Source organism: Sebastes umbrosus, chromosome 5, assembly GCF_015220745.1.
Source record: "Sebastes umbrosus isolate fSebUmb1 chromosome 5, fSebUmb1.pri, whole genome shotgun sequence".
Classification (NCBI taxonomy): Eukaryota; Metazoa; Chordata; class Actinopteri; order Perciformes; family Sebastidae; genus Sebastes; species Sebastes umbrosus.
Window position 1 is genome coordinate 6800110 of NC_051273.1, and position 20957 is coordinate 6821066.

At 37.8% G+C, this 20957-nt stretch overlaps 1 protein-coding gene across 2 annotated transcripts in view; it reads left to right on the forward strand.

Annotated features, from left to right (window-relative positions):
- The first annotated feature begins 2293 nt into the window (after positions 1–2293).
- LOC119488387 (protein ENL-like) overlaps positions 2294–20957 on the forward strand; it is a 30692-nt gene continuing 12028 nt past the window's right edge. The window contains exons 1-8 of one of the 2 annotated variants that reach the window (XM_037769977.1): positions 2294–2502; positions 11392–11572; positions 13149–13231; positions 14418–14561; positions 16781–16906; positions 18134–18808; positions 20029–20119; positions 20241–20352. In XM_037769977.1, the coding sequence (XP_037625905.1) occupies positions 2491–2502; positions 11392–11572; positions 13149–13231; positions 14418–14561; positions 16781–16906; positions 18134–18808; positions 20029–20119; positions 20241–20352 (1424 nt within the window). In that variant the 5' untranslated portion in view covers positions 2294–2490. The remainder of the gene's footprint in view (positions 2503–11391; positions 11573–13148; positions 13232–14417; positions 14562–16780; positions 16907–18133; positions 18809–20028; positions 20120–20240; positions 20353–20957) is intronic. The other variant, XM_037769976.1, reaches the window with a different exon arrangement.

Here is a 20957-nt window from a genome sequence, read left to right on the forward strand (position 1 = left end):
ATTTTTATATAAATATAATTATTGAACTTTTGAAATAAAGTATGAAAAAATAAAAGTTGTTATTAAGTTGTATGAGTAAGATATAAGCCCCATTGTTAATGTTGTTTTTATTCATCTTTTTCATTCCTTACATTTTATTTGTTGTATAATTTGTTTCATTTTTGTGTTATTTTTATAATGTAAAATATATTTGCAGAATTTTTTGTAATAAAAAATCTGATTTATGTATCTACTGTATTGAACTTTTGAAATAAAGTATGACAAAATAAAAGTTGTTATAAAGTTGTATGAGTAAGATATATTATATTATTTATATATTATACATATTATATTATTTATATATTATACATATTATATTATTATAATAACTTGGTTATTTTCATACAGAAAAATATATTTGCAGAATTGTTTGTGATAAAAAAATCTGAACATGTTTATGTATTTACTGTATTGAACTTTTTGAAATAAAGTATGAAAAAATAAAAGATGTTAAGTTGTATGGGTAAGATATATTATATTATTTATATATTATATATATTATATTATTATAATAACTTGGTTATTTTCATACAGAAAAATATATTTGCAGAATTGTTTGTGAGAAAAAAATCTGATAATGTTTATGTATCTACTGTATTGAACTTTTTGAAATAAAGTATGACAAAATAAAAGATGTTAAGTTGTATGAGTAACATATAAGCCCCATTGTTAATGTTGTTTTTTTGTTTTTGTTCATCTTTTTCTTTCCTTACATTTTATTTGTTGTATAGGAAACAAATAATTTAATATAATTTATTTATTTATTTTTATTATTTTTATACTGTAAAATATATTTGCAGAATTGTTTGTGATAAAAAAAATCTGAACATGTTTATGTATCTACTGTATTGAACTTTTTGAAATAAAGTATGAAAAAATAAAAGATGTTAAGTTGTATGGGTAAGATATATTATATTATTTATATATTATATATATTATATTATTATAATAACTTGGTTATTTTCATACAGAAAAATATATTTGCAGAATTGTTTGTGAGAAAAAAATCTGAACATGTTTATGTATCTACTGTATTGAACTTTTTGAAATAAAGTATGAAAAAATAAAAGATGTTAAGTTGTATGGGTAAGATATATTATATTATTTATATATTATATATATTATATTATTATAATAACTTGGTTATTTTCATACAGAAAAATATATTTGCAGAATTGTTTGTGAGAAAAAAATCTGATAATGTTTATGTATCTACTGTATTGAACTTTTTGAAATAAAGTATGACAAAATAAAAGATGTTAAGTTGTATGAGTAACATATAAGCCCCATTGTTAATGTTGTTTTTTTGTTTTTGTTCATCTTTTTCTTTCCTTACATTTTATTTGTTGTATAGGAAACAAATAATTTAATATAATTTATTTATTTATTTTTATTATTTTTATACTGTAAAATATATTTGCAGAATTGTTTGTGATAAAAAAAATCTGAACATGTTTATGTATCTACTGTATTGAACTTTTTGAAATAAAGTATGAAAAAATAAAAGATGTTAAGTTGTATGGGTAAGATATATTATATTATTTATATATTATATATATTATATTATTATAATAACTTGGTTATTTTCATACAGAAAAATATATTTGCAGAATTGTTTGTGAGAAAAAAATCTGAACATGTTTATGTATCTACTGTATTGAACTTTTTGAAATAAAGTATGAAAAAATAAAAGTTGTTAAGTTGTATGAGTAACATATAAGCCCCATTGTTAATGTTGTTTTTTGTTTTTGTTCATCTTTTTCTTTCCTTACATTTTATTTGTTGTATAGGAAACAAATAATTTAATATAATTTATTTATTTATTTTTATTATTTTTATACTGTAAAATATATTTGCAGAATTGTTTGTGATAAAAAAAATCTGAACATGTTTATGTATCTACTGTATTGAACTTTTTGAAATAAAGTATGAAAAAATAAAAGTTGTTAAGTTGTATGAGTAACATACAAGCTCCATTGTTAATGTTATTCATATTGCATTTGCAAATCTGATAAGCAAAACCTTAAAAACGTGAAAGCCATGCAATCGAGCCCCGATTAATCAATTAGCATCATGTGCATTTTACAATTGAAACAGAGCAGTCACCATTGGGACGAGCTCGCTGTCACTCGAGAAAACCACCAGAAAATGCTTTAATTGTATTTGCAGCTCAGCGGACGCCCCGCCTCCGGAGCGCTCTGATTGGCTCATTTATAAGAGTGCTTAAAATTCCTCGCCCGCTGATTGGCTGAGAGAGCTTTCTGTTTTGGTTGCCCTGCCAGCAGCAGCCCGTCTGGTCTGGAAGAGGAGGAGGGTGAAACTGAGCCAGCCCGTAGTCTGCCTTCCGCTTTCTGGGGCTGGATTGACACACAATGAGGAGCAGAGGCTGGGGAGACGCTCCACACAAACGCCGCTGTAAATAAATACAACAATCACTGAGGCCAGAGAAACATGGAGAACCAGGTACAGTGGGCTTTAAGTGTCTCCTTGTGGGTGAACTTTGAACGCCAAACAGCAGAGCAGAGCAGGAATCCTCTTGTTGTTGCTTAGCTACAAGAGAGAAAAATCCTCCTGCTGCTAATGAACTCGTAGTTGTTTGGCTCTGGAGCTATGCTAGCTCTGTGTGGCACACTCATACATCGGTATTTACCGCTAGCTAGCTTCAGTCTACCACACCATTCATCTGTAGCCACAACCAGGCACACAAAGAGATCCACACCTGGTGTTTAAGCTGCATGCACACTGTTCAAACAGCATGTATACCTGATTTAAGTCGAGGTTTTTTGTGTTGTAGCTAAGCTAAGCTAAGCTAAGCTAGTCCACCTATCAGAGGAGAGTGTGTGTCGGCCGTGGGCTAAAAGGCTAAGGAGCTGCTACAAGGCACCGGGGGAAAAGATTTGCCCTCTCCCAGGTTGGGTTGGAGCTGGCTGGTTGGAGAGGCGGGGTGGGTGTCTCCTCCACTAGCCAGGGGCCTCAAACCTTCACATGCAAAGGGCTAATAAAGCCAAACTTCTGTAATACCTTGTGCATTATTTGCCAACAGTTGGTTAATGTTTAATGCACACACCACATTTTTTGATTGTGGAGTAAAAATGCATGCAGCATGGTGGAAAAGCTGACAATCTCCAGCTCCATGATGACCACCCATGCATTTAGCTGATCATTACAAAGCAAAGAACCCAGCATATAAAACATAATTGTAAGTACTGCCTTTGCCTCTTCAAATAGTAATAGTGATGCATGTATAAATTTGATAAGATTTATTTCATCCTACAATGCAATACCTCTGCATTATTTCCCAACAGTTGGTTAATGTTTAATGCACACATCACATTTTTTGATTGTGGAGTAAAAATGCATGCAGCATGGTGGAAAAGCTGACAATCTCCAGCTCCATGATGACCACCCATGCATTTAGCTGATCATTACAAAGCAAAGGAACCCAGCATATAAAACATAATTGTAAGTACTGCCTTTGCCTCTTCAAATAGTAATACTGATTTAGCAGGAAACTGTTATACCTCTGCATTATTTGCCAACAGTTGGTTAATGTTTAATGCAACATCACATTTCTTGATTGTGGAGTAAAAATGCATGCAGCATGGTGGAAAAAGCTGTGATCCAGCTATGATGACCACCCATGCATTTAGCTGATCATTACAAAGCAAAGAATATAAAACATAATTATAAGCACTGCCTTTGCCTCTTCAAATAGTAATACTGATGCATGTATAAATTTGATAAGATTTATGTCATCCTACAATGTAATACCGTGTGCATTATTTGCCCAACAGTTGGTTAATGTTTAATGCACACACCACATTTCTTGATTGTGTAGTAAAAATGCATGCAGCATGGTGGAAAAGATGACAATCTCCAGCTCCATGATGACCACCCATGCATTTAGCTGACCATTACAAAGCAAAGAATATAAAACACAATTATAAGTACTGCCTTTGCCTCTTCACAATGTAATACTGATGCATGTATACATTTGACAAGATTCATTACAAAGCAAAGAACCCAGAATATAAAACATAATTAGAAGTACTGCCTTTGCCTCTTCAAATAGTATATAGTAATACTGATGCATGTATACATTTGATAAGATTTGTCATCCTAAAAGCTACATCATTTATTTAGCAGAAAACTGTAATTCCTCTGCATTATTTGCCAATAGTTGGTTAATGTTTAATACAACACCACATTCTTGATTGTAGAGTAAAAATACATGCAGCATGGTGGAAAAGCTCACAATCTCTCTGTGTGTGCAATCCAGCTATGATGACCACCCATGCATTTAGCTGATCATTACAAAGCAAAGAATATAAAACATAATTATAAGTACTGCCTTTGCCTCTTCACAATGTAATACTGATGCATGTATAAATTTGATAAGATTTATGTCATCCTACAAAGCTCTGCATTATTTGCCAACAGTTGGTTAATGTTTAATGCACACACCACATTCTTGATTGTGGAGTAAAAATGCATGCAGCATGGTTGAAAAGCTGACAATTTCCAGCTCCATGATGACCACCCATGCATTTAGCTGATCATTACAAAGCACCCAGAAAATAAAACATAATTATAAGTACTGCCTTTGCCTCTTCAAATAGTAATACTGATGCATGTATAACTTTGATAAGATTTATGTCATGCTACAAAGCTACATCATTTATTTAGCAGAAAACTGTAATACCTTGTGCATTATTTGCCAACAGTTGGTTAATGTTTAATGCAACACCACATTTCTTGATTGTGTAGTAAAAATGCATGCAGCATGGTGGAAAAGCTGACAATCTCCAGTTCCATGATGACCACCCATGCATTTAGCTGATCATTACACAGCAAAGAACCCAGAATATAAAACATAATTATAAGTACTGCCTTTGCCTCTTCAAATAGTAATACTGATGCATGTATAAATTTGATAAGATTTATGTCATCCTACAGAGCTACATGATTTATTTAGCAGAAAACTGTAATACCTCTGTATTATTTGCCCAACAGTTGGTTAATGTTTAATGCAACACCACATTCTTGATGTCGGAGTAAAAATGCATGCAGCATGGTGGAAAAGCTGACAATCTCCAGCTATGATGACCAGCCATTGCATTTAGCTGATCATTAAAAAGCACCCAGAATATAAAACATAATTATAAGAAAGTTAAATATTTTTAAATCTAAAATGAAGGCTTTAGAAGCAGACTCTATGGCATGCCCATGTTTTTAGCCCCCTTGTTGTACAGCCGACTCCCAGAAAAGTTCCTTTTTGTCCTCCCCCATTTGTCTTTAGATAGTTCTCTTTTAATGCAAATTTTAGTGCTTTTAGTGTTTGTGAATTGTATTTTATCTCTATTTGTGTCTGCAACTTTGTGTTCTTGCTGCTGACCGTCTTGGCCAGGTCTCCCTTGGAAAAGAGGTTCTTAATCTCAATGGGACTAACCTGGTTAAATAAAGGTTAAATACAATTTAAAAAAAAATAAGTACTGCCTTTGCCTCTTCAAATAGTAATACTGATGCATGTATAAATTTGATAAGATTTATGTCATCCTACAAAGCTACATCATTTATTTAGCAGAAAAACAGAAAAGTGGGTAAACCAAATTACACATCCGCTAGCTGTGAGGGAGCTTCAAAATGGGTTAAATGCCTGAGGTTATTCAGGACTATATTTCAGATGGTTAGGCCACACACACCCAGGGAAAGTGGCTCAGCCACTTTCTTGGAGCTAGTCCCCATTCAGCGTGGGTCCCTTTGAAGTTTTAACTAGATCTGTGAGTGTTCATCCAGAGGAAGTCTTCTGCTACAATTTGTACCAGCAGTGTAGTTGTACTTCTGTGATGAAGGTTAACTGTGGGAAAGATTTGCATTAGATTTTTCATTCTTATTACTCAAATATATGCACAGCTTATTTGGTACATGTAGCTAAAAGTAATGCAGTGAAACCTACCCTCATGGTTATAAAGTCTACTTGTTGTTAATCTGTTTTTATAGAGGTGTTGATTCAACTTTATGGTTTATGGTAATTTTAGATCAGGGGTGTCAAACATACGGCCCGAGGGCCAGAACCGGCCCGCCAAAGGGTCCAATCTGGTCCACTCAATGACTTTGCAAAGTGTGAACATTTGCAGAGAAATCATTAATTCTGATTTTTCAGTAAAATGTAAGTATTCCTATTTGTGCACTGCAGGTCGTGCTGTCCTAATAAGAGTAGCGGGCTCTATGCTGGATATTATAGATCTCACATGCTTACTTACAGGCTATGTGACACAACTGTAAATGGGATTGTTCATTAATTGTGAACATTTTCAAAATGTACTTGAATGAGTTTGACACCACCGTTTTAGTGACTGTAGTTAGTAGTCCTGTTGAATTGAGTCTAGAAGGTGTTTTAATTTTTTCAACCCCAGCTGAGCATTATAACTATAATGAAAATTAAGATATATTGCAGAATCATTTTATTATACTGCATTAGTTTTAGATAGGCCAAGTTAACCTGCAGTTGAGTCTGTCAGATCCAGAGTCAAGTTCAGCCTGTAAATGTTGTATTTTAATTTATTTATTGCACATTACAGCATAATGACACAGCCTAAGTGTTTCATGCATGGACAGTGAGACAGGGTCGTGTGTGCAAATACTGAGATCTGCATTTATGAACTCTTCAGTTCGGATGACAAGATGAGTGGTCATGCAGCTTTTCTTAATCCCAACACACTCATTCACACACCCTATTTACAATTCTCACTTGTTTTCCTTGGGTGCAGCAGATAGGCTATTTGTGACTCCCCCGTGGCTCTCTGGGATTGACCGTTTTCCAATACAAGTAACTGTTTCGTTTCTTTTAGATGTCAGGTTTGGTGTGATGATGAAAGATTTAGCAGCTTCATCGAAATACAGCTGCTGTCACGTTTGTGTATGTTTGTGTGTGTCCCCTCCGAGGGAAACTATCAGACTTTTTTTTTTTAGTGTAATCGTTTATTAGCTGTAAGAAATTAACATGGTCACGAGGGGTGTTATTTACGTGTCAGCTGGGAGTTCATTGTTTTCATGGGAGCCAGCGTGTCTGCCAAAATTTGTATTTCCCCTCAATTGGAGCACTGTGTAGGAGGAAGAGAGAGACATGCACACCATGTCAATGTTAGTGGCTTTGTTGCCTTTTATAGAGGAAAGCTTAATAAATGTGTTGCCACAAGTAAATAAGTCCGTCTGATATTAGTAGAATTGATTGATTGAGAAAACGTAATCATTGTTTTTAGATGTGTCCCCCCGGTGTTTCATATTTCAGTCAGTGTACTGAAGTTCAATTAATGTCTATCTCCATCAATGTGGTTTTCATTTAATATCTTTATTTTCCAGCCTAATATTGCCTTCTGGGGTCTTAATGTTCTGATTATTGGTAGAAATTATAGTCAAAACTCAGTTTTTTAGATGCATGTTTTTCAGACAGTTTGACACAGTTCAGTTTATGCCCATGTCTGTCAACATAGAACATTTTAGATCTTAGTCACTTCGCCAAGGAGGTTATGTTTCTGGTTTGGTTTGTTGGTTTGTTTGTCAACAGGATTACAGAAAAACTACTGGCCTGATTTTCATGAAAACTTGGTGGAAGGGTGGACGATGACATGAGCACATCTGAATCACAGGGCGGATACAAGCTAGAGCTGCAATGATTAGTTGTCAACTATTAAATTAATCACCAATTTTTATCATTGATTTATTGGTTTGAGTAATTTTAGTCCAAAAAAAGTCTAAATTCTCGAATTCTAGCTTCTTAAATGTGAATATTTTTTTTTTACTCCTTTATGACAGTAAACTGAATATCTTTGAGTTTGGGACAAAACAAGACATTTGAGGACGTCATCTTGGGTTTTTGGAAACACTGATTGATTGAAGTTTTTCACCATTTTTTGAAATTTTCTGACATTTTATAGACGAAACGACTATCGATTAATCAAAGAAATAATCAACAGCTTACTCGACAATAAAAATAATTGTTAGTTGCAGCGCTAATACAAGTATTATTTTTCACTTATAGAAACGGCCTCGGTGGAGGTCTGCACTCTCGGAGTGTCGTTCTAGTTTTAGTAGTCGATCAGTGGAAAATAAATTGTTAAATTAATGGTTTGAATCATAAAAAATGCCAAACATTTGCTTTCTCTTTTAACATCTGATATTTTGCTGCTTTTTCCTGTTGAGAAGTTGGAATCAGAGAATTTTGACTTTCTTTTCTTAAAAAATGAATCAAACAGATTACTTGATCCTCAAAATAGTTGGAGATTAATTTAATAGTGGACAACTAATCGATTAATTGTTGCAACTCTAGATATCTGTCACATAAATCAAAGAAAAGCAGCAGATACTCACAACTGAGAAGCTGAAACTAGTGAATGTTTGTTTTTTTTTTCTTACAAAAGGAAGGAAAACAATCAATTTTGAAAATAGTTCCTGACTAATTAGTCTGTCTATCTGCTAATCAATTAATCAACTCTCAATTTTCTCAGCCTCATATTTCCTCCTGGGCTCTTCATTTTCAGATTACTGGGAGAAATTTTATGTTTGTTTTAATGTTCCCTTTATTCTAATAGAGAGTCACCGTCTTCCTCTATGGCTCATTACCATCCTGGTCTTTATGTTGTCCTTATCACAGTCTTGATTCTGCCGAGTCGTCTGGGGGCGGAGGGGTTTGTTGATGATTGGAGGGACTCCACGGCTGCTCACTGTGGGTGTGGTGGAGTCTGGAGTTTAAGGGCATTACTGCCACAGAATGGCTGGGCAGAGAGCCAGGCAGGGTAGGTGTGTGTGTGTGTGTGTGTGTGTGTGTGTGTGTGTGTGTGTGTGTGTGTGTGTGTGTGTGTGTGTGTGTGTGTGTGTGTGTGTGTGTGTGTGTGTGTGTGTGTGTGTGTGTGTGTGTGTGTGTGTGTGTGTGTGTGTGTGTGTGTGTGTGTGTGTGTGTGTGTGTGTGTGTGTGTGTGTGTGTGTGTGTGTGTGTGTGTGTGTGTGTGTGTGTGTGTGTGTGTGTGTGTGTGTGTGTGTGTGTGTGTGTGTGTGTGTGTGTGTGTGTGTGTGTGTGTGTGTGTGTGTGTGTGTGTGTGTGTGTGTGTGTGTGTGTGTGTGTGTGTGTGTGTGTGTGTGTGTGTGTGCGTGTGTGTGAGAGAGAGAGAGCGAGAGTTAGCCAGGGAGTGCCAGACCAGCTCATCTCAATCCCGTCCCGTCTAATCCCCCCACTCAGGCCCAGCTCACGAGCTGCTCTGTGCCGGGGCCAAATCCCCACATTCTTCAGTCCTCCCCTGGACATAAAGTGCCTTTCTGTCCCCTCTGGTCCCCCCCGAGCCACCTCCTCGCTCCCTTCTGCACTCCCATCTCCAGAGCCTCTTCACTTGCTATGCCAATCCCCACCATCACACCAACACAGTGTCATTTACTGGTCCCGTCGCTGTCATTGTTCTTGGCAGAGAGAGGTAGCCCGACAATGTGCCCCTCTTCTGGACAAGCCTTTTGAGATCCGTCGGCTCGGGCAGCTAATCACTCCCATTCCACAGGGAGCGTCCCGACACCGGTCCAGCTTTGTGTTGGTCCAGACCAAGTGTTCAGCCTCGCTCTCTTGAGTATAAAGTCCACACACTCCAAAATCGAGACTCAGAGGTTTTTTGTTCAAGGTGGAATCAAAAACCAATGAATAAATCTCATTACCAGCTTTGCTTATGTTTATGTCTTAAGAAACCTCAGTCTGCAAGGTGTCTCCACTATAATGTAGAATTTTGAAGTCTGTTGGATAGGGCTGTAACAGTTATTTTCATCATTGAATAATCTGCAGGTAGATTATTTTCTCGATTTATCGTTTGGTCTATAAAACAGTGAACGTATGGTGATGTCTTGTTTTGTCCGACCAACAGTCCAAAACCCAAAGATATTCAGTTTGTGATGATATAGAACAGAGAAAAGCAAATTCTCACATTAAGAAGTCTAGTGTGTAGGATCTGGCGGTATCTAGCGGTGAGGTGAAGAGATTACAATCAACGGAATCCTCTCCCGTGTGCCGAGCGTGTTGGCTACGGTGGCCGACGCAAAAACACGCATGACGATTATAAGGTAACGAGTACAAAACAACTCTAATTTTCCGGTGATTATACACTAAAGAAAACAGTTATTAATATCATATTCCATTTCTGCCAATAGATCCTCCTAAATGTTACACACTGGTCCTTTAAAAAGCTGGAACCATCAAAAGTTTGGCTTTGTTTTCTAAAAGAAAATTACTTAAATGATTAATCAATTATCAAAATGGTTGCTTATTAAAAACACAATGAGTAGAATTGCTCGCCAGCGGGTGAAAGCCAACCCCAGATTCACTCTCGGTTAGTGACAAGCTTTGTCCGCTTGACGCTTCAACTTGCTATATCTGCGTTTTTTTGGCGCTGCGTCCGCCAATTCTATAGCTTCCTCTCGGATGCGTGCTTATGATCCGGCACTTGGTCTCTACCTTTTTATAGAGGTTGACGCCCTGAAACATTACGAACACTGGGGCGGCTGGTTCTCAGCAGGTCCAGATACAGCCACACACTTCTAGTGGGTCATAAGTGATGATTGAGATGGTTATATTTTTATAAAAGGCTATACATGCTAATGGATTAATCAACTAATTGTTTCAGCTCTAATTTATATATTGCGTAGTTTAATCTTTAACAATGCATCATATTTTATAAGCTCATCATATGTTTTGTATGGTGCAGCTCTACCACAGCAGTAGGCTGCAGAAAATAAAGTCCATCACAGTCTCCCAGAGTCCAAGATGATGTCTTGTTTTGTCCGAAAAACTGTCCAAACCCAAAGATATTCAGTTTATTATGATAGAGGTCTAAGAAAACCAGCAAATATTCACATTTAGAACCTGAACGGACACTGTAGCCAGTTCATTTTGGGCATTTTTGCTTTAAAACTGACTTAAAATCCCTGAAATTCTTGTTGTATTTCATGGTACTATATTTTCTGTGCAACCTTTTTGTCCTTTTTTTAGTCTGACACATTTCATTTGCGATATAAATGCTTTGAATACATCATAATATGTGAGCATAGACAGAAAGGAAAAGCGTTACATTTACATGTAAATCTTTCTATCATGAGAAAGCGAGGAATCCACATGCAGTTTAAAGTCTAAACGGAAGAAGAAGAAAACAATCTCACGGTACAAGTACGAGTACCTAGCGTAGATAACAAATGTTTCCGTTCTTCATCTCCCTTCTTGATCTGAATATTTTTGTCCTTCTAGTGTGTATCCTCCCACGTCTGCACGCCGACTATAGTGATAAGCAGTATTTGACTTTTTTGTCTGTGTCCGTCTCTTTTCAGTGCACAGTGCAGGTGAAGCTGGAGTTGGGCCACAGAGCTCAGCTAAGGAAGAAAGTGACATCAGAGGGCTTCACCCACGACTGGATGGTGTTTGTCCGAGGGCCAGAGACTGGCGACATCCAACACTTTGTAGAGAAGGTTGTCTTCCGCCTGCACGAGAGCTTCCCCAAACCCAAGAGAGGTGAGACAGACAGACATCAATATATGAACATGTTTATTTTAATAGCGTAGTTCACACACAAAGGTAATTATTTCACATGCTGCATATAAGACATTTAGTAATAAATACCAGAGGTGGGACCAAGTCATTGTTTTGCAAGTCACAAGTAAGTCTCAAGTCTTTGCACTCAAGTCCCAAGATCTAAACTTTGAGTGTTATGCCATTTTAACAACATAGTAACTAGAGCCAACTGGTTCTCAGTAGCGTAACGTTGGTTCTTCATAGTTTTCTCCTGCAACTTGATTGGATGCTGTCGGATTGATTCAAATAAAGAGAATCTGGTAAATTAAGTGTTGACTTGCTTGGAATGAATAGCGTTAACGTTAGTTGATTCAGGAAATGAAGGGAAATTAATTGATCCTTGGTGTAGCGGATTACCTACTGTATATGTTCTTTGAGTGCCAGCCTCTGACAATTTAATGTTTGAGATTTTTTATGGTCAATCCCCCACATGGATACATGAATCAGTGCTCCGTATCACAATAATATTCACCAAAATTCATCAAATAAAGAATCCAGATTTTAACAAAAAAAAACACTGCTTTTTGGAGATTCAGCAATATACAACAAAAGATACCCCCCCACCCCCCTAGAGTAAATCCTCCTCCCAAACAAATAAAGGATCTCTGTTCAGTTTGTTCAGTTCAGTTACTTCCCACGAGTGAATCTTCTTCCCAAACAAATCAATAACGGATCTCTCAAAAAGTAAATAAACTGCATTTGATCGTCTTTGTGTACACACTTTTTAAATAACATACTTTTTAATCTTTGGGCTTTGGGTAAGGTATCAAGTATTTTCAAATCCAAAAGAAGTCACAAGTCACTGGTGTTAAAGTCCAAGTCGAGTTGCAAGTCTTTTTTTATTTTGTCAAGTCACACCTCTGATAAATACAGCATGAGACATTCAAAACACAGAATATAGAAACAAATTTCACATCAGTTAAAACGATGAACACAGAAATAAATAGAAGAGATTGCTGAATAAAAACATGGTCTAAGTGCTTAAGATTCCGGTTTTTGCACTCCTCTTCCTTGATCATTCACAGAGGTCACTGCCTCCACAAACAGTGCACTAGTGGATCTAATGGTGCAGGGAAATAATCCATGTGTAATTTGTCTCTTTGCATTTCTATCTGTTTAATTAATTGGTGCACTCACTGTCCATCTTGTAAATGCCTAAACGTGTCGGCCATGTTGGAACTGATTTATTATTATGTCACTGTTTTGTGTTTAAGTGTCCTTTTTAAAAGAAATCTTAGACTGGGCTGGACACAATTATCATGACAGATTTCACTGACTTCAATCATCAATCTGTTGTTCATCACATTGAATTCATGGTCGTATTTATATCGTTTGCTAAGACTGTTGTTCTCAAATAATGTAACAATTTGTTTTCATTTTGTGAGAAACTTTAAGGAGTATTTGTTTCTTATAATATATTTAGTTTATAGATTTGTCCCCCATTAACTCATTCTATTGATAAGAGTAATGTGAGTAATCTAATTACTGCTATTGACGTGTCTTTGTCTGTCTGCAGTATGCAAGGAGCCTCCATATAAAGTGGAGGAGTCGGGCTACGCAGGCTTCCTCATGCCTATTGAGGTTTACTTCAAGAACAAGGTGAGATCGACTGGATACTGACAGTAAACTGTGTAGTTGCTGTATTTCCAGAAGGAGTTTAGGCTGTGGGGAAACAATTAGAAAGTATAAGATTTAGGAAATAAAAATAATTAGGCTTGAGTTATGCAAATGGATTTTTACATGTTGTAGGTGTTATATTATGGACATATACAGTTACAGTAGTACTTGTGAACAGCACTGAAATATTTACAGACTGAAGGAGGCCTCTACATGCACAGATAAAACTGGGTTACTATGAGGAAAACAGGTTTTTCCAGCAGAAATCAAGCCGTGTTAACCAGGTTAATTCCATTACTTGATGAAAGAAACCGGTTGTTCCTTCTTACATGATGTTTCAGAAATCAGGTTATTGTCCAAAGCCAAGAATAATCACATTACTTCAAGTGCATGTAGATTGTGTAAGTGCAATGCAGTGATGGTTTAAAACCATCGTTTGACCATTTTTTTTTTGTGAATGGCTTCACTTTGGACAGCCACACTAACACACTCTCCAGTAGGAGTTCCTATATATGCACTCAGCCAATCAGAAACCCCGGTTGTGTTAGTAAAACTTTCATGAGAGGGACATTTCTCTCTTTAAGTGAGAGAAATAAAACGAACACACGCTATTATACTGGCACCATTAGCCATTAAAATGAATGATGAAAGAAGGAAAGACCCACTTTACTCTCATTATAAGATAAGGACGATGTTTAAGAGGCATGTGCACATTAGTGTCTGCTGCAGCTCTTTATAATATATTAAACCTCTGGACTGCACCCAGAAATGTTACATCCTTCACTTATGTGCATTAAGTTATGCACAATGAACAAATCTGTCAAGAACATGGAGTGTAAATATCAGCAACCATTAATCAATCTGCATTTACAAGAACACATTTTTGTTTCTAAAATCTCTCAAGCACGTCTGAATGCTTTTTCCTCGGCTTTATTGTCCACTTCTCTACAACTTCTCTCAGGAATGTTTGTTGATTCTTATCACTCTGGCGATGTCCGTCTGTTTTATTGACTTTGACTTCCTGGGTGATAGTTCATTCATTCAGCTTTTATCCTTTGTTGTGAAATATGTTGGTGTAATGCAGAAAGACAAACACAAATAAGTTTGTGTCACACGTGCTGTTAGAGGAGGTCTAAAACCGTCTTTTTATCCTGTTATCTTTCTTCAGGAGGAGCCAAAAAAGGTGTGTTTCAACTACGACCTATTCCTCAACTTGGAGGGCAACCCGCCAGTCAACCACCTGCGCTGTGAGAAGCTCACCTTCAACAACCCCACCAAAGAGTTCAGGAGAAAGCTGATCAAAGCTGGAGGGGTGAGGCTGACTGACTACCACATGATGTATTTTATCATGAGTGATGAAGTGGGAGGAACTGCTGGTTCTGGGGTCGGGGGTTGCGCTGCTGAGCAAAACACGAAGGAGCCGCTTGTCATAATGAGAATAGCGCTGGTCCACCTTAAAGGTGTTGTAGCATTTATTAACCGACAGCCTAAACTGTACACTCACTGCACCGCTACGCTCACAGCTATAACGTTACCACTGATTTCATATTCGCCTTCAGTCCGTCACACACACACACACACACACACACACACACACACACACACACACACACTCTCTCGCTCCCTCTGTTTTTCTTTCTCTATGTCTCGACCGCAAACACAGACACGTTAAGCACACAACCTACGCAGTTATTCCTTTAAGGAGTTCGCTACTTGTATAACACATTTTTTATTTTTTTTTAATATCTTAAAAACACATAATTCCCCGATGCTTAGGCCCAGCGGGGAGTCGAGTTAGGCTGGCAACACACTGGCGAAATCCCTGGATTATGGTTTGTTGGGAGATGTTATACACTTATAACTAAACACTAAAGTGGGACTGTTGCGCCACTCTATTGTGCATGTAGGAGGCTGATAAATCCTTTCTTGTGGAGTTCCAGTCAGCGCCATCAGACCTGCAGCAATCACTGTCACACACATGTCATTTTTAGCAAAAACTGAAATTAACTTAAATGAATTTATCATTTTTAATTGGTTAATCCACCAATCCATTTTCTGTCACTTATCTGTGTTAGTTTGGGTTAATTCAATTAATTCTATCATTAGAATTACTATGGGTGTAAAGCTATTGATATATTGATTAAATGGTCCGTGATCCATTATCATCGATGCAAAGTGAAAATATCGATACCTTACATCATCTTTAAGATACCTTTATTTTTAAATTCTTCTTCTTCTTCTTCTTCTTCTTCTTCTTCTTCTTCTTCTTCTTCTTCTTCTTCTTGCTCTTAAACATGAGAAATGTGGCACTTTATAGCGTAGGAGGTTTATTTTTATTTTTTTTATTAAAAAGAATAGATTGTTTTTATTTTAAATTTCTGGAAAAGACCAGTAATAAAATTGTCAGATCATAATTTAGTTGCTTTTTGTGAGTTTATATAAATTTAACTGATCGTGTTAAACAGTCGTATGTTACTATCTCATATCGATCGCAGGCCCCAGAATTCTATCGAGACAAAATCGTATTGTGGCAGACTTTGTGATATCGGCAAATATCGTTGTCCAAAGAATCAGTATGATATCGTATCGTAATAAAACTTGTGATTTACACCCTTAGAAATGACTGTTATATCTACTGAAATGTGATATGGTAACTATCATACTTTCGTGTGTAAGTCTGGAATTTAATCCTGCAGAAATCCTGTTGATGTTTCGTCACATAGAAACATGGGACTCTCCTGCATGATTTAACAATCATATAGGTTTATGTTATGGCCACCAGTTTTAATTATTTCAACTTTGTTTTAGAGAAATACGTTTGGCATGCTGGGCAGCTTAAAATACTATAATACCCATGAGCCTCAGCCCTCGTTGATATGTGAGAAGAATCCAGTCAGAGCGGCAGAAAATCCAAAACACTTTGTCACTGAATCAGTGAACAAAAATTGTCGTCACAGGTGCTGAGTTCATCCAAAATTGACCTAGAATCTAAAGCCGCATTGATTTAAGCTGCAGTCAGTTTTCTCATCACCAGGTTGACATTTCAAAAAAGTTATTACACACCATAAAGTTTTATTGACCGGTGCGCAGGTTGTGTATAAAAACTTTGCCTAATGAAGGTCTGAGGACCGAAACGTCGCTAATAAAGTGATGGACAGTGTGCAGGATTCTTTGTTTACTTCCCAGTCAGTTATCTCATCACCAAAATCTTTAGCTTTCGCTCACCGTTAGCTTGTTGATTGGATGCTTCTTGCCAAAATGCACATTGGGAGTCGGGGTTAACTTCTTTCTCAGAGTTTTTATGTATCTTTTGACTTTTTTTCAAAGAAAGGTATTTTCTAAAACAGTTATTTTTGTACTGAAGATTCAAGCCGCAGACGTGCACCAAATGTTAACATTGTCTTTGGGGAAAAAGAACTCTATAAAAGCCTGATTCTGTCTTCAGTCAAAGTAAATAAAGGCCCTGTACACTGTGTGTATATGTATAAGATCTACACTGAAGCTCCCTAACTGTTGTCTTTTTAATTTCAGGTCTTGGTGGTTCCAGAGGGGGCTGAAGCCGTGTCGAGGCCCAGTCCAGACTACCCGATGCTCCCCACCATCCCCCTCTCTGCCTTCTCAGACCCCAAGAAGACCAAGACCTCTCATGTGTCAAAGGTTGGTTGAATTGCCAACAAGAAAATATCGTCTTAGTGATCTCATTAGCACTGTCATTCATTTAAAGTATTTTACCAGTGTGTCACAACTTCATTGATCATTCCAGCCCATTTGTATTGACATTTTTGAAGGATATAGGGGCAAATGTCTAAATGAATGAGTCAGGCTTCTGGTTTCATAGCCAGTTGTTTTTGAGCATCTGCATGTAGAATTACTCAGCCAGCTTATCTGCTAGGAGACGGGACATATTGTGAGAAAACAGGAAACTGATCCTGTTGCATTTTCCATAGTTGCCACTGCTTTGGTATCAACCTTTCACAGACCAGTACATTGCGATGGTCTTCATGTTTGACTGAAATGAAATGGCACTGGTTTTTCATTCGTTCTTCCTTATATTTTTTTCTTACTGTAGTGCCGAGTACAGTAGGATAGTGTCTGTGTTTAACTTGTGAAGTGGTCAACTATCTTTTTCCTTGGATAAATTGTCCAATAAATCCTATTGTTAGCAATACCAGTTGATAACAATGCATTATGCATTTTCGGCATACAAACACCGTAGCAACATGTCTACAGATAGAAGTTGGACAGTACTGTGTGTACGAGTGATTTAATGAGACATAAATAAGACAGAAGTGCTAATAAACAGTATATCACTACAGCTTTTTTTTTTACTGTTGATGCAGGTTCGACTCACTTTCCGAGTTGGAAATCCAACTTCAGGATTAGTCTGTAGGATTAATTCTGAGCTCAGTTTGAACTGGGAAGTCTGACTACTACTACTATACTATACTATAAACTACTACTTAACTATACCTGCTAAACATTAGCATGTTAGCATTGTCGCCGTGAGCATGTTAGCATGCTCATTTGAGCATTTAGCTCAAAGCACCTCTGTACCCAAGTACAGTCTCACAGAGCTGCTAGTATGGCTGTAGACTCAACTGTAGTCTTGCTATTGCCGAGAGAGGAAGGTTTAATTAGCTGTGTTTTTCTGTGTTTTTAGACTAATCACTGAGAGAATTGTTGTTTTGTCTAAAGTTCACACTGACCAAAGTGCTTAATTTGGCATCTCCTTCACAGTAAATGATGTGATTACAGCACAGACTAGACTGGCAAGACATGAGGAGGTCTTTGTGCTGCTGAGTCTGTTTTCTTTCATGAGGCCGTTGGCTGAGCGCTTTAAGAGTAGATTGTGGATGACAGTGCTTTTGTTTTCTCTCTCTCCAGGAACCCAGCAAAGAGGGTAGTAGTGGCAGCAGCAAAGGACCCAAACCGCACAAGCTGACCAAGGAGCACCGTGAACGGCCCCGAAAAGACTCTGAGAGCAAAGCCACGTCGAAAGCAGACAACGACAGAGACGGAAGCAGCAAGAGTGGCCGCGATCCTTCGTCTTCCTCATCCTCATCTTCAAAAAAGCCGACAGAGATCAAAGTGAAAGATGAAGCAGTTAAGGTCCTACCCAAGGCTGCCTTCAAGGAGCCTAAACTCACCCTGAAGGAGACAAAGATGGAGGGCATGTCCCCTAAAGGAGGGGGGGCTGGGAGTGGAGGGGGTGGTGGTACGGGAGGAGGCGGTGGTGGGGGAGGAGGCGGAGGCGGGGGAGGGCCCTCAGAAACGAAAGTCCCGGGGAAACGACCCTCCACGGTCGAGTCTCCCAAACCCAGCGCTAAGAAGCAGAAGAAGGGCAGCTCCGAAGGGCCGAAGGGGCCGACCTTCACGGGAACGTCTCCTCGTGTCTCCTCGTCGTCTGCAGTCGGCCAGCCGTACGCAGAGAAGAAACCACCCAAGGAAAAAGGTCGCTGGCCCAAAGGCAAAAATGACACACAGGAACCGAAGGAGCCCAAGAAACTTCCAGAGTCGGAAGAGTCAAATTCAGAAGACGAAGCATCGTCGAAGTCAGAGGTACGTCTGCTTCACAGGACGCTTTTAGGGAAGGATTTTATGATGTCATGCTGTTCAAAAATGTCATTATTATGATCATTGTTTTTCACGTATGGCTGCAACTAACGATTATTTTCATTATCGCTTAATCTGCCAATTGTTTTCTCATTTAATCAATTAATCGTTTAGTCTATAGAATGTCTGTTAAAGTTTCTCAAAGCCCAATATAACTTCTTCAAATGTCTTAACGATATTCAATTTACTTTCACATAAAGCAAAGAAAAGCAGAACATTCTCACAAACGCAAATCCTAAACGAGGCAATTAGTGGTGGGGTAAAGAAAATCGATTCATGAAAGGATCGAGCTTCTTAGCTTCAAAGATTCTGAATCGATTCACAACTTCCAAAAATCAATTTTTAAAAACGTTTTTGTTCTACAAAAGAACCAAGTCAAAGTTGTGTCAAGCGTTATTGTGTGATTTGTTGAAAAATCACACAAAATACCCGTCAATGTTATTTTGAGAATTGAGAAATACAAAAAATTTAACTAGTAACTTATCTTGTGCAAGTTTTGTTATTGTTTTGTATTGTTATCAGTTGATATAACTTTTATACTTGTAGAAACTCCATAATGTTATACACACTTTACTCTGCTTTCATGCCATAATTTGCCACAATTCCTCCAGTCTGCTGTGCACTAATAAATTTGCCTTTATTAGTGCACAGCGGACTGGAGGAGATCCTGAAATTGGCACCCCTATGTACTGAATCGATTTTGAATTGAATTGTGACCCTAAGAATCAAAATCAAATAGTGACATACTGAAAGATTCACACCCCTAGAGGTAATGTAATGTAATGTTGAAAACAACATGATTAATCCATTATTAAAATATTTCCTGTTAAATCGGTCTGTTGATTAATCAATTAATCAACTAATCCTTTCAGCTCCAATTTCATGCTGTACTTGCTGATTTGTATATTTATCCATTTATTACACAACACTAAATTTATGGAGAGACATGAAAGTATTTTGAGATTGGACCTCATTTAATTCCATAATCTTTGATCTTGAATGTCCATGTTTCCCAAAAATCGAGTCAGGAAAAAAGTAGCACAGTATTCACCTCCTGTGTTGATCCTGAACTCAATTCAATTCTCTTTTTTTGCCCCCATTAACTTTCTGTCCATTTCTTTCCTCCCTTGTCTCCTCCTTGTTATTATCTCTTCCTCCTCTCACAGCAGTCGGCCCCTTCCAGTCCTTCCAACTCCAGTTCGAGCTCTGACTCCAGTTCGGATTCGGACTTTGAGCCGGGAGCGAAACAAGGGCAAGGTAGAGAGTCCATTCACCTGGTTTCATCGCGGAGATGAACATTAATTTGGGCGTGCTAAAGAGTTTTCTAGAGTGTTATAAGTTGTATTATAGTTTGTGTGATTCTGTCCTCCTCTCCCAGGCCCCCTTCGATCGATGGTGGAGGAGATCCAGTCAGAAGAGTCAGACGATGACGACAGCACCTCAGAGGAGGAGACGCCCATCAAGACCAACCCCCCGAACCGCGACTCTCGGTCAGTCTCCCTAAAGGCCTCTTTACATCTTTGGCTGTCAATCAAAAACATTTGTCCTAGATCGCATTGCAAGTTCAACCTTGCTCCTGCTAAAACACACATTTACGTCAAACTCGCTCTGCAGGTTGCACTCGTTTCCCTGTCTGCGACGGGGTCCACGCTTTTCTCTTCACCTCTAATGAGTTTTTTTGATGCATAGAAGTGGCAGCGGTATGGTCAAAGTGTGTCTCTAACCAAGCCTTCGTTCAAATTAAGTGAAAATTTTAAACGAAATTCAAGAACATGCAAATGAACGCGCTTTTCCATCCATTACTGTTATGCAATTATTAGGAGTTGAGAGCATCGAGATAATCAGCCGGCGGCACTGATTCTCCAGTCACATGCCATTAAATCATTGCAGAAAAGAGTGCGCAACAGGATGATGTAATTAAAAGAGCACGAGCCAAAACTCGCACGAGCCAAAACTCAAACGAACAACAACAATGTGTAAAACCTGATGAATGTCAGTTTTTCATGTATTAATTTGAGGGTTATAACCTCCTCATCGCTCCACACAGATCTGATGTTTTTGTCTGCTGCCATATTTCATCTCTTCAGTGGGTATT